Raw genomic sequence first — 12,105 nt, forward strand, 5'->3', positions numbered from 1 at the left:
CCAAGATAATGATTTTTCCAGAAGGAACGTGTACCAACAGGACCTGCCTCATTACCTTCAAGCCCGGTATGTAATTTTCTTAAATTCTCTGTTTTTCCTCCTTGAGCGAGTCAGGGAGACACTCCTGGGTCCCTGCGAGCCTGTGGTTTTCCCTGATGTGACTCAGCCCACACCCCCATTGAGGAAACCTTCCAGGTACCCAATGACCATCCACCAAGAAGGGGTAGCAGAAAACCTCATTTCTCCGGGCCCGGCATGAGACGTGCAGGGAGAGGCACCCAGCCGTCGAAGTAAGATGACGCCCCTTTTTCCTGCAGGCGCCTTCATCCCGGGGGTCCCCGTGCAGCCCGTGGTTCTGCGGTACCCAAACGAACTGGTGAGTGTGTTTTCCTCAGACTGTGGTGAGGTGCCTGTAGTCACGGGTCACCAAGCGGTGGCCCGTCCTCCCTGCCAATGTGTCCTGTCGAGTTGACGTGAGCCGTTCCCCCGCGTCCACGGCAGCCTTTGCTCCCGGGTCACCTGGGAAACTGTGACATTAAGAGAGTCTACACCCTGAAAGGCTGGAGGCAGCGGGAGGGAAGGGAAGTGAGTGAGTCTGTACCAAATGAGCCTCTGCTGGTGCATCTGAGTCCGTGGGGAGGGCGTCACCTGTTCTGTCTGAGCAAAGCGCAGGAGGGGGCGTCTGGGCCCCGAGCGCCTGGTGATCTCGACGGGGCCCTGGCTCGGGGGAGGCAGGAAGGCCACGGGTTGTGGCCAGAGCCTCGCCATGGCATCCGCTTCCACATCTGTCAAGGCAGCCGCAGCTGTCCCCTCCCCCGGGGGCCCTGTGGCCATGCCACATGTGTCCAGCTCAGTCGGCCGCACTCCCGGCGCGGGCCCCAAGCCCCTGCGGGTGCCGCTCGGCACCCGTTGCGTCTCACTCGGCCACGGCCCCTCCAGGTGTGTGTTTCGCACCCGCTCGGGCATCAGGCTCTCCCCGCCACGGCTCGTGTCCCTGGGCCCTGCCTGGGTGTCGGCTGCCCTGGATTGTCGACGGAGGACACGGTGGCGGGTTTGCCCGGTGCAGCGAGCTTTCTCCCGGTCACCATGTGTCTTTATGACGACAAAAAGGAAATTCAGCAGCCCCAGAACCGTGGGGCCCCGAGCTGCTCGTCCAGACGGCAGCTTCCGTGTGACACCAGTGGGCGCGAGGGGCTGGCCGCCTGCTTCTGGCCCAGACCCGGAGGCTCCCAGATTTGCACAGCAGACCCTATGCCTCCAGGTGCTGACGGCACAAGAGGTTCTCCAAGGGGAGAGCGGTCGGTCAGTCCGTGTCGGCCAGAACCCGCCGCCGCACGAACTGACGGAGACGGGGCTTCTGACGGTGCGTCCCTGAAACAGAACAGCCGCGCCGGTTCGCCAGTGTCTGACGAGGAGAGAGTCATCGGCGGGTGGAATTCTAGATTTTCTATTTTTTTTTTAAGCCTATTTCATAGGCTTATTTTCAGCAAATTGCCTTTACTGGGTTCTTCCGGAAGCGTTCAGCTTAGTTGTCAGAGAAGCAGCATGGCCACTGTGAGCCCTCAGCCCGTCGGTCTGTCGTGGACCTCAGCTGCCCAGTTTCAGGAAGGGCCTCCGCTCCCAGCTTGGCGCACGGACCCGTGCGGAGGAGCAGCGGCCACGGGCAGGGAGGGGGCCGGGGTGTCCCCTGCGGCGGGCAGCTTTTCCGGAGCCCATGGGAAGCCGGCAGGGGGTGTCAGGACTTTCGAAGAAAGAAGCTCACTTGGGACCAGAGTCAGGGCAGAAGCAGGGTCTGTGTCCTCTAGCATCCCCACCTCAGTGTCTGATGGGGCTGAGACTGGGGTGGGGGGGGCGCTTTGGGCGCCCTTAGTGCCTCACAGTGGTTTCTCCTGCTCCCCCGCAGGCCTGGGCTCATCTCTGGCCCCGAGTGGAGGCCAGGCCTTGGGGGTCCGCGGGCATGTGGGTTGGAGTGAGCCTCACGTGGTGGGCGATGGTGGTGGCGGACAGTGGTCACTGGGACAGCTCGCCCAAAGCAGGTCCTGGGCTGTGAACTGATGTTGGCAGGACGCCTTGAGCACAGGGGAGGCTGGAGAGCGGAACTGGGGCGGCAGCTCAGGCAGACGTCAGAGCTGCTGACCTTGGAGCCGTGGGGGGAGAGGAGTGTATCTGGGCGGCACCCGCCTGCTCCCCGGTTCCATAGCGGACTTGGGAAGGAGAAGGGTACCGGCGTTCTCTGGGGTCAGAGGTGGGCCAGGTCGAGGGCCAGGACAGACGGCGGGCATGGCACAGAAGGAAGGGCTTGTGTCGGGACTCCCGGTCCCTGGCGGCCAGTGTGATGTGTTTTGCTTCTTTCTTGCCCCCAGGACACCATCACGTGGACATGGCAAGGACCCGGCGCGTAAGTCAGACCCTGTGCCGTCACATTGTGTGTCCTATCCTGCGGGAAAGCACAGGGGCCACTCAAGTCGCTGCCCTGCATTCTGGTTACTTTTGCAAATGTGGAAGCTCTGAACACAGGTGCTTGATGGCAGCCGTTAGATTCTGCTGCTGCGAAAACTAAGTGTGCAAACCTGGCCTGCTCGCACACTCCTGGATTCCAGGACCTAAGTTAATGGTCTCCCACTCCAGGGGAAGGCGACTGTGAGCGTTCTTTCCTTCCCACGTGTGTCTGTTGGCTCAGTGGCCACCAGCCCACCCGCGGGCCGCAGCTCCTAGAAAAAACAAAAGAGCTGCGGGGACAGCCCTTCTCTTGAACGGCTGCGCAGGGGAGGCACGGGGTTCTAGGACAGCAGGCCTCCATGGTACCAGTATTTGACCTGGCACAGCAGAAGGGTGAGTGGTGGGGCCAAGCAGAGCCCTCCCAGGGCCCCCGGCTGAGGCAGGGGTGGGGTGCTGGGGGTGGGGGGCGGGGGGTGCCCTGAGAGGCCGCATTTGCGGCCCGTAGCGTTAGCATTGCTGGATGGTGAGAAGCAAGGGGGCATCTGGGAGAAAGGTGTGAAGGGGCTTCTTCGGGCCCTGGTGGCCAGGCTTGGGGCTGGTGATGGTCAGAGGTCAGGTGTATAGAGAGAGAGTTTGGGTCCCAGTTGCCCGCTGTGGAGAGGAGTCGTGTGCAAGGACAAGAGGCTCCAGAGGGCTCCCCGTTTCTCACTTCTATAGAGAAAAGGGTGGTGATGCTTGTTCTGGGGTCCGGAGCTCAGGGGCTGACCTTGCAGATGGCACGACTTAGGACCTGTTGAGTGCGTGGCCTGGGGACAGCCAGGTCTGGGACAGTGTCACGTAGACGAGGTTTCCTGAGCCGGAGGACACGCGTGGGGAATGGGCACCTATAGGGCAAAGGACAGCCGCAGGAGTGGGTGCATCTGGCGGGGCCAGTGAGGAACCCCGTTTGAGAAGGGTAGCCCCGTTCTCATCACAGTGTTGTGAGGCTTGGCCTTGGCCTGAGGGGGGCATGGTGTGCCCTGAACAAGGCAGCTGCCCTGCAGGGGCTGGGCATTGGCAGAGTTCGCCCCAGAATTGAAGTCATTTTTTTTTTTAAGATTTTTTTTTTTTTTTTTTGACAGAGATCACAAGTGGGCAGAAAGGCAGGCGGGGGGGCAGGGGAAGCAGGCTCCCCGCTGAGCAGAGAGCCCGACGTGGGGCTCGATCCCAGGACCCTGAGATCATGACCTGAACCAAAGGCAGAGGTTTTAACCCACTGAGCCACCCAGGCAACCCCAGAATTGAAGTCATTTAATTAAAAGACATTGCGAATCTTTTAACCAAAGCTGTAAATCTGTTTGTTCATTTTTAAGGTTGGAGACCCTGTGGCTCACACTGTGTCAGTTCCACAATCGCGTGGAAATCGAGGTTTGTACAGACACGCGTTCAACAGCCTAACGCGCGGGCTCGCAAAGGCTCAGTATCCGAGTCCAGATGCGGCGTGATGCAGTGTTGCTTCGGGGTGTCTGTAACTGGAGTGTCACGTAGTGTGAGGTCACAGTCTGTGCACAGCCAGCGCGAGGCGGCCTCTGATGTGGTCTGCGCAGAGCGGGTCGGAGACTGAGCCAGGTGATACACTGATCCACCGCCGGCTCTGGCGGATCCAGGGTTAGCTGGTGTCTGCAGGGAACATGGCATGTGGTCAGAACAGATACAGTGTTACTCAGCCCTTCCTCCTTGGCTACTATGGCCTTGTCCCTGAGGATACAGTGTTGCGTTGTCCCTGCGGATACAGTGTTGCATTGGACAAAGACAACTGTGACCTTTGTTCCCTGTGCAGACGTGAGGTTTGACCAGCGTCTGCAGATTCTGCATCATGTTGGCATCTCTAGAGATAAGGGCGTCAGTGTCCGCACAGACACGCCTTTGGCAGCGTCACGTTGCGGTCTGCACAGGTCCGGTACTGTACGTCATCTGGCCCGCTCCGAGGTCTTCCCACTTCTCTTTGCTCCTCAGACATACTTCCCTGGCCTCAGTCACATCGTGTCTCCTGCAGGATTTTGCACGAATCAGATAGTTTCTTAAACATTGACAAAGAAGTTAGACCCTTCTTTTATCATGGTTAACGGAGCTTAACGGTGTTTAACATTGGCACACGTGCAATGGGTGATATTTGTGGCATTTTTACTTGCTACTCTTACTGCTGGATCACAGAGATCATACAGATGTGTCGTCCTGTCGTCCTGTGTGATCCGTGGTCAGATCCCGCAGCCTGCCTGCGGCTTTCAGCCCGGAGGCCGAGGTCACGACCCCCTTCTCTCAGCTCTGTTCAGTAGCCACCTGCGTGCAGCCTGTACGTTTGATCCAAGTGCGTGAGGAGCAGAGTTTCTTTCCTTAAAAGGGGAATCAGTGGCTACCCTGCCCCTGATAGGGGAGTCCAAATGCAACAGAAAGGGTTTAATGAGGCATTTTGCTACCTTCTGATAAAAGTTGCAGAATTGCACTGAATTTACAAGTGAGTCTGGATTTCAGCCAGCTTCCAGGTTTTTTCAGTATAGCAGAAGCTACTTAATTACAACACACTGAGCAGAAAGGTCCCTGGCCCGAGTCCAAGGGGGGCTGGCCGTCTGCCAGGACATGACGTGTGGCTGCTTCCTGGCCTCCGTGTGTGCTTCTCTATTTCAGGCCTCGTTTCCAGTTCTCAGAGCTCTTTATTTTTCCTAAAGATTTTATGTACTTACTTGTGAGAGAGAGAACACAAGCAGGGTGAGCAGCAGAGGGAGAAACAGGCTGTCTGCTGAGCAGGGAGCCCGATGCGGGGCTCGATCCCAGGATCCTGGGACCATGACCTGAGCCGACGGCGGACGCTTAACGACTGAGCCGCCCAGGCGTCTCCACAGTTTTCAGAGTTTAAAGGCAGCTCTGAATTTTTGAACTTGCGCTAAGTGTCTCCCCTCGTGCTCTGCTCACAGGGGCCTGAGTGGGTGAATGGGGTGAATGCCTGAAACCAGGTGGCGGGAGCCGATGAGGCTTCCAGACGCCCCCGCGGGGTTAGACGTTTGGAGAGCGTGTGCGGGGGGATGGGCTGAGTGTCTGCAGGAGGGACGCAGCGTTTGGGATGTCTCCTCCCTGCCCAGCAGAGTCCGCACGGAGCGGGGCACTTACTGACGGGGCAGGGTCATTCGTGCAAGATGCCACGTTCCCCGGGCAGTTTGTGATCCTCTCCAGAGGCAGGGGACACCAGATCTCATCGTCTCTTCCACGTGGACGCAGTGTGTTGTGTTATCCCCCAGCACAAGCAGAGACTTCTGGAAAGGGGAGCATCTGAAGGAAGCTTCCCCACACCGGGATGTGACATTAGAACCGAGTGCGCACACGAGCTTCTGTCCCCGGGGGGCCAGACGCCCCCGTGGCATCGTGGTCGTGTTTGCGTATGTGGACGTGTGCGTCTGGATGCGTTCGCCCGTGCACCGTGACCACTTTGAGGGTGGTTCTCACGGAAGCTGCTTTGACAGACCTTCCTTGCGTCCGACCCGTGAGTGCACCGTGGCGGGCTTGTGATGCGCACTGGAGTAACGCAGCCTTCTCTGTGCTCAGTTCCTGCCTGTGTACAGCCCATCGGAGGAGGAGAAGAAGGACCCCGCGCTGTACGCCAGCAACGTGCGGCGCGTCATGGCCGAGTGAGTGTGCCCCTTCCCGCTGGGTCAGAGCCCGAGTCCGCGGCGTCCCCTGGGAACCCTCGGAGTGTTAGGGAGCCGTTCACCGGCCTGTCCCTCCTTAGCCTGGCCCAGACGCGCTCAGTAGCCCTCGGAGAGCGGGTCTCGGCGGAAGCGAGTAAGTGCCTACTGCACGCGGGCCGGAGGCTGTGTCGGCCACCAGGTTCCCCGGTCCCTGCTGTGTCGCACACTGGGTCTGCGTCTTCCTGGCTAAACTCGCTCAGTTTCACCTGCATGGGTCGGAACCAGCCGCCCCGGCGCCGGGTGTGTGCGCCCCGGGGAGGCAGGCAGCCACAGCGGGCGGCCCGCAGGCTCTCCTTCCCGGCTTCGAGTGCCCGGGTGGGGCCTGCGGGGCCTGCGGGGCCTCCGTCGGGCTTGCCACGTGCGGCGCGGGAACTAGACGCCGCATCTCCCGAGCGAGGTGCGCTCGCTCCACAAGTCTCTCGCTTCCGCAGTCCGCACCGTGCCCAGCTGTCTTGGATGAGGGGACGTCAGCCTGCGGCCCGCGCGGCCTTGCCCGCCGTGTCCCGGCCTCTCTCTCTCCTGCTCCCGGGCAGCAGGGCGCCTCTGTGTTGGGCCACCGCGGTTCTGGGAGGGGGTCTCAGCGGCTCCGTGGGTGTCCCCCGTGGCAGGCTCTTTTGGCTCTGGAGGGGTTTTCCCAGCGCCGTGGCTGAGCAGTTGTGACCGAGGTAGGAGGTAAGCCCCCTGCCCCACTGTGTGCGCATCCAAACCCCCGCGCTCCCGTGTTCTGTGTGGCCGTACCAGACCAAGTCACAGGCTCAGCGTGCGGGCGTTAAAGCTCCGCGGGGTAGGCACACGCGGCCCGCATGCCCTTCAGGAAGGCCGGTGCTGGGGACACAAGCCCGCGGGACACCCCAGCCTCCTCAGGTGCCCACTCGCTGGACTTCACTGCCCGCTCGCTCTCCGAACCCCACACCGGGATGCGTGGGGGGCGGTCGGCCATCAGGATGCATTCGACTCTCAGTTCGGGGGAAGCCAAGGTGTTCAACCCCTCGACAAGGATATCGTCTCCACAGAGTCAAAGCCTTGACGGGTTGGGGGTAAACTTCTTTAGTCCTTCAGATAAACTAGCTAATAACGTTTAACAGTAATTACATCACAGACGCTCTCCTCGTGGAGGGAAAGTGCCCCACATCGAATGGAAAAGGGCACATTGGCCACAGGGCAGCCCCCTGCCCCATAGCCACGGGAGAACCCAGAAGCAGGGAAGTGGGTTGTCGCCTTCCTGGCCCTGAGACCTACCGAGAACAGCCTGGGACCGGCTGAGCGTCGCCGGCCCCGAGCACACCTCCCCCGACCTCCTCACGGGATGACCCGAGGCGCTCCTGGTCATCCTGGCTTCTGTCCCCGCACGATGATACCTCAGTTTGCCGAGTGGGACTGGACTAGCCGGGGAAGGACTTCAAAGCCCGTCTGCTAGCCCCAATGGCACGGTGTCGTCGTAGATGGTCATGATTAAAAGCCCATTCAGTTTTGGGGGACGGCGCTTAGTTTTAAATACTTGGCAAATGTTCTACCATTGTGTTTCCTGTAATAGAAGGTCATTTTCCCTGAAATCTGATGCTGTTCTTTAGAAGGGCTGAGCTCTGACTTGGGGACACGGCCAGCCCTTATGAAGGTGACCCCCGTCCCCTGTAAGACGAGTTGCGCTTCCGCATGAGACAGCGGGTGGCGTGGTGCCCTCGAAGACACCTGCCGCACACCTGCTTCCTAGCGGGGTGGAAACCGCAGTGATGGCTAACCTCTTGGGGCGCCTCAGGCTCTACATAAGTGGACTTTGGGGTCATGTTTAGTGCCAGATGTGAACTTGAAACGCCGTCTTTCTGTGCGCGTCAGCATTCAGGGTACTCACTGCCCAGTGCTGCTGGCGCAGGCGTCTGTGGGGCGGGGGCTTTTGTGGGCATGCGCGAGAACTCTGGTCCCACAGGGCTCTGGGGCAAGTGCCTGGGCTGGAGGCCCTGCTCGGGCCCCTGTCCCCTCCCCCCACCACCGGCCCCAGGTTCCTTGCCGTCTTTCTGTCCTGCACAGGCCCCGCCCAGATGTGCCCTCTTGGGGAGGGACACGTGGCAGGGGACAGGGGAGACGGCTTTTCCTGCCTGCGGATGGCTTGCGGAGGTCAAGGCTGTCCTTCACACGTCCCGACCCAGGGGAAGTTTCAGGGTACCCCTCCCACATGCCTTCGCAGCTTTATCTTGCGGGACACAAGCTGTGGCCAGGGCTCCTGCCATCTCCTGGGGCTTGCGCTGCCGGAGTGGCTGCAGACGGCCTTGCTGTGTCCGCAGGATCCGAAGGGACAGAGCGCTGCTCACGGCTGCACGGCAAGCCCCCAGCCCGGCTCGAGAACGGGTCACCGGCTCGGCAGACGTCTTCACGCTCGCGTGCTTTAGTCTGGTTTTTCGGAGTTGCCAATGTCCGCTTCTTTCCGATGCTGCACGGCTCCGCCCGTTCCCCGGAGCCTTCCGCGCCCTGAGCGCAGCCGACTCACCGGGGCTTTCCGGAGTGGAGCTGCCGCACTCCAGCTGCGGGCCCACACGGGCCTCGCGCGCTCTGGGGAAGCCTGCTCTTCCCGCGGTCGCACGTCTGCCCCGGGCACCACCTGCGTTCCTAGCAGTTTTGTCTTGTTTAACTAGAACAAGTTTTGCAGAGACACCAAATTAGTGCGCAGATACCTCAGCAAAAGTGTGACTTGCCAACAAGCCTCGCGGGCCCCAGAGGGCGGGGCGGGGCGGTGGAGCCCAGCCGCGGTCCTCACACGGCAGCCACAGCGTGCCTCGGGCGCGGGGGCCTGGGTGGGAGCCCTGAGGCGCGGGGCCGGGGAAGGGGGGCCCGGGTCCTTCGATGGGCTCGCTGTCCTTTGCTCACCCTGGGCCGCCGTCCTCACTCTGCTGCCCTGGGGCTGCTTGACCGTGGTGCCCTCCCCTCTTCGCAGGGCCCTGGGCATCTCCGTGACCGACTACACATTCGAGGACTGCCAGCTGGCCCTGGCAGAAGGACAGCTCCGGCTTCCCGCGGACACCTGCCTTCTCGAATTCGCCAGGCTGGTGAGGCGCCTGGGGTGAGTGAGGCGCCTTTTCTCCCCCGAGCCCCCCCCCTCGCACGCGGTGGCTCCTCTGGCGGCACTAGTGGGGCTCGCTCAGGAACAGGGAAGTTCTGAGGAGCACTGCTGAGATCCTTTTTCTAAGACAGGAGGCTTCCGGAAACTTCTAGCAGGCCCTCCCTCCCCTGCCGTTGTTGGTGACCAAGCTGGAGGTCGCCGAGGGCGCTGAGGGCCGGCTGGGCCTTCAAGCAGATAGAAGCGCCTGTGCTCAGGGTTTGCGGGCGCTTTCCCAGTGTCCGCGTCAGTCCACCTCGAGGTGTCTGGAAACCCTCAGGGCTCAGCACGGGGCTCCCCGTGGATGGTCCCGCCCACCCTACCCGAGAGGCGTCCGTCCCTCCCGCGGAGACGCTGAGCCTTCAAACTATTAGAACACCTTCTGCCGAAAATGACCCCGCTGCCCATTGTAGCCGTAATTTTCATGTTTTGTTGAGTCTTATTACAGTAAATGTCCTGTTTTGCGGCATTCTGTAATTTTAATGAAAAAATTTTTTCCTTTTTTTTGTATGTAGGTTAAAGCCAGAAGCGCTTGAAAAAGATCTGTCCAGATATTCTGAAAGCGCCAGGACACACAGGGGAGGACGGATGGGCCTCCCCGAGTTCGCGGAGTACCTGGGCGTCCCGGTCTCGGACACGCTGGAGGACATGTTCTCCCTGTTTGATGAGGTGGGGGCCATGGCCCTGGGAGGGGTCTCCTGGCAAAACCTCCAGCTTCCCAACATGTACTGTTTTAGTTAGAAGCGTTGCCTGGGGTTTGGAAGTAGAGGGGGAACGGCCCCTCCTTGCCCTGACCGGCACACCTTGCCCTGACCGGCACACCCTGTCGCTTGGATGTTTTCTCCCGTGGTTTGAAATGCACGTAGAAGTTCGTCACTTAAGTTAACATTTGCTGATAAACCTGTATTTTGGGGTTTTAAATGGGATCTCTAAAAAGTCTAAAAATATCAAACCATGTTCCCTCCTCCAGAAATCCAGGATTTCTGGATGGGGGACCTCTCTCCCGACGATGAGCACACAGGGTGACCCTCTGCCTTCCCCATGGTGCGTGAGGACTCTCCCCATGCAGCGCTCCATCCAGTCCCCCGTCGTGTCTGGACCGGGCGTCCATGTTTCCCGGTACAGCCCCGGACGTGGGCGGCCTTGCAGGGCCTGGGTGGTGGGACCTGCGCCGGGAGCCTCCGTCTGCCCCAGCGCCGGCCCCTGGCTTGGCCCACGCCCTGCAGTGGCCCGCTTGTTCGAAGCAGCAGCCTGGCCCATGGTGACCCCAGGGTCACCGAGGACCTGCTCCGTGGCACTCAGTGAGTGTCCCGTGGGCCAGGCGCTGGGTGTCCTCACGCCGCGGCTGGGGCCCGCCGTTCTGCGGGCTCACCGCTCTGCCACAGGCCACTGGGTCCTCAGAACACGAGTGTGCTGCTTGCTCTGCGTGTGTTTTCCTCGAGGAAAACCTCAGCAAGTGACGGCCATCGTGTGGCTTGAGCTTTCGTAAGCTTCGTGTGCCAGACTCGCGGGCTGCGAAACTTGATCACAGTGGCCTAAAGGAGGTGTGTGGTGTGGCCCTCGCGAAGCCAGTGGGCTATGAATGTTCTTCCGAAAATACTTGTTCGGTGGAGGCAGATAAGTTCTGGCATCCGTGTTCAAGCCCGGCTCCCTGACCCGTGGGAGGGGCCCGGCTCCCCCCTGAGGGCACGTCTCATCCCCAGAGCGGAGAAGGCAGGATGGACCCTCGGGAGTACGTGGTCGCTCTGTCTGTCGTCTGCCGGCCTGCCCGGACTCTGGACACCATCCAGCTGGCATTCAAGGTAAGTCTACGGGAGTTCAGCTTGTAGGGACAGTGAGACGCAGGTCACATCAGGCCTGTGCTGCATTCTTACAGCCCCGTCCTGCGTGGGCGGACTCGCCCCTGCCTGACCGCCGTTTCCGCGGAAGCTCGTATCTGCCGTCGTTCGCACAAATGCCCCCAAACCTCTGCAAAAACCGTTCTGCCTGCGGTCTGTACCCCACGCTGTTAAGAAGGGCACAGGGTCTGGTCCTCGTGAGTTCCAGCAGGCCTGGACAGGGCCGGCGGGTGCCCCACCCCCAGTGCGGTAACGCAGCCATCCTGGGCAGGCCCCCACCTCTCAGGTCCCCCAACACGACCTCTTCTTCAGCCCACTGACTTAGGGTGCAAAGGAGCTGCCTGTCTAGAGCCCAGCCATTCACCCCTGCTGCAGGGGGTGTGGGAGTCTCAGGACCCTCATATGGGGGTCCCTGCTCACCTACAGATTCTCCTGGTTCACGAGGACAGTCAGCTAGGATAGTGCCGAGCTGGCTTTACTCACCCAGAACACCGTTCTGTCAGGGTCTCAGAATGGGTGGCTCTTACAGGTGCAACTCCCAGTAGCCAGATTTATGAGAACCTGATGTATAAGCCAGGCAGCTGCTTATCTCTCGCTGCTTAGAGAATCCAAGACCCCAGCAGACCCTCCCCAGGGCATTGCTGGGAAACCCCCTTGGTGCACGGTGCCTTCTGTGGATCACATCGTGAGAATTAACTGGGTGACACTGATATTTGGTGGCTCCTGTCTAGAAAGACATGACCTGCCTCCTCCAGCCCGAGCAGGCTGGCTCTGAGGGCCCTGGGCCTGCACCCGGCTAATGGCCGCTCTGCGGCTCCTGCCTTCAGCACAGCCCGTTCTGCCGGACCCTACCCGGCAGCTTCTCTGCCGTCGGCTTGTAGAGTCTGGTCTGGGAACAGAGGCCAGGCTCCCCTCATCTCTCCCAACTCGGAGCAGACCGTTTTCCGGGCAGTGTCCGCCAAAGCTCCCGCTGGAGGGGCAGGCGTACTGGGCTGCAGAAGGAGGAGGGGGCCGGGGAGAG

At 60.7% G+C, this 12,105-nt stretch overlaps 1 protein-coding gene across 2 annotated transcripts in view; it reads left to right on the plus strand.

The window, feature by feature from the left end:
* The window catches only part of LPCAT1 (lysophosphatidylcholine acyltransferase 1), a 45,390-nt gene that overhangs the window by 29,383 nt on the left and 3,902 nt on the right, over nucleotides 1-12,105 (plus strand). For both annotated transcript variants that reach the window (XM_044234230.1, XM_044234222.1), the window contains exons 5-12: nucleotides 6-66; nucleotides 318-376; nucleotides 2,364-2,398; nucleotides 3,792-3,846; nucleotides 6,016-6,098; nucleotides 9,085-9,210; nucleotides 9,762-9,915; nucleotides 10,950-11,048. In XM_044234230.1, coding sequence (XP_044090165.1) covers nucleotides 6-66; nucleotides 318-376; nucleotides 2,364-2,398; nucleotides 3,792-3,846; nucleotides 6,016-6,098; nucleotides 9,085-9,210; nucleotides 9,762-9,915; nucleotides 10,950-11,048 — 672 coding nt within the window. The remainder of the gene's footprint in view (nucleotides 1-5; nucleotides 67-317; nucleotides 377-2,363; nucleotides 2,399-3,791; nucleotides 3,847-6,015; nucleotides 6,099-9,084; nucleotides 9,211-9,761; nucleotides 9,916-10,949; nucleotides 11,049-12,105) is intronic.

The sequence above is a fragment of the Neovison vison genome, chromosome 1, assembly GCF_020171115.1.
Source record: "Neovison vison isolate M4711 chromosome 1, ASM_NN_V1, whole genome shotgun sequence".
Lineage (NCBI taxonomy): Eukaryota > Metazoa > Chordata > Mammalia > Carnivora > Mustelidae > Neogale > Neogale vison.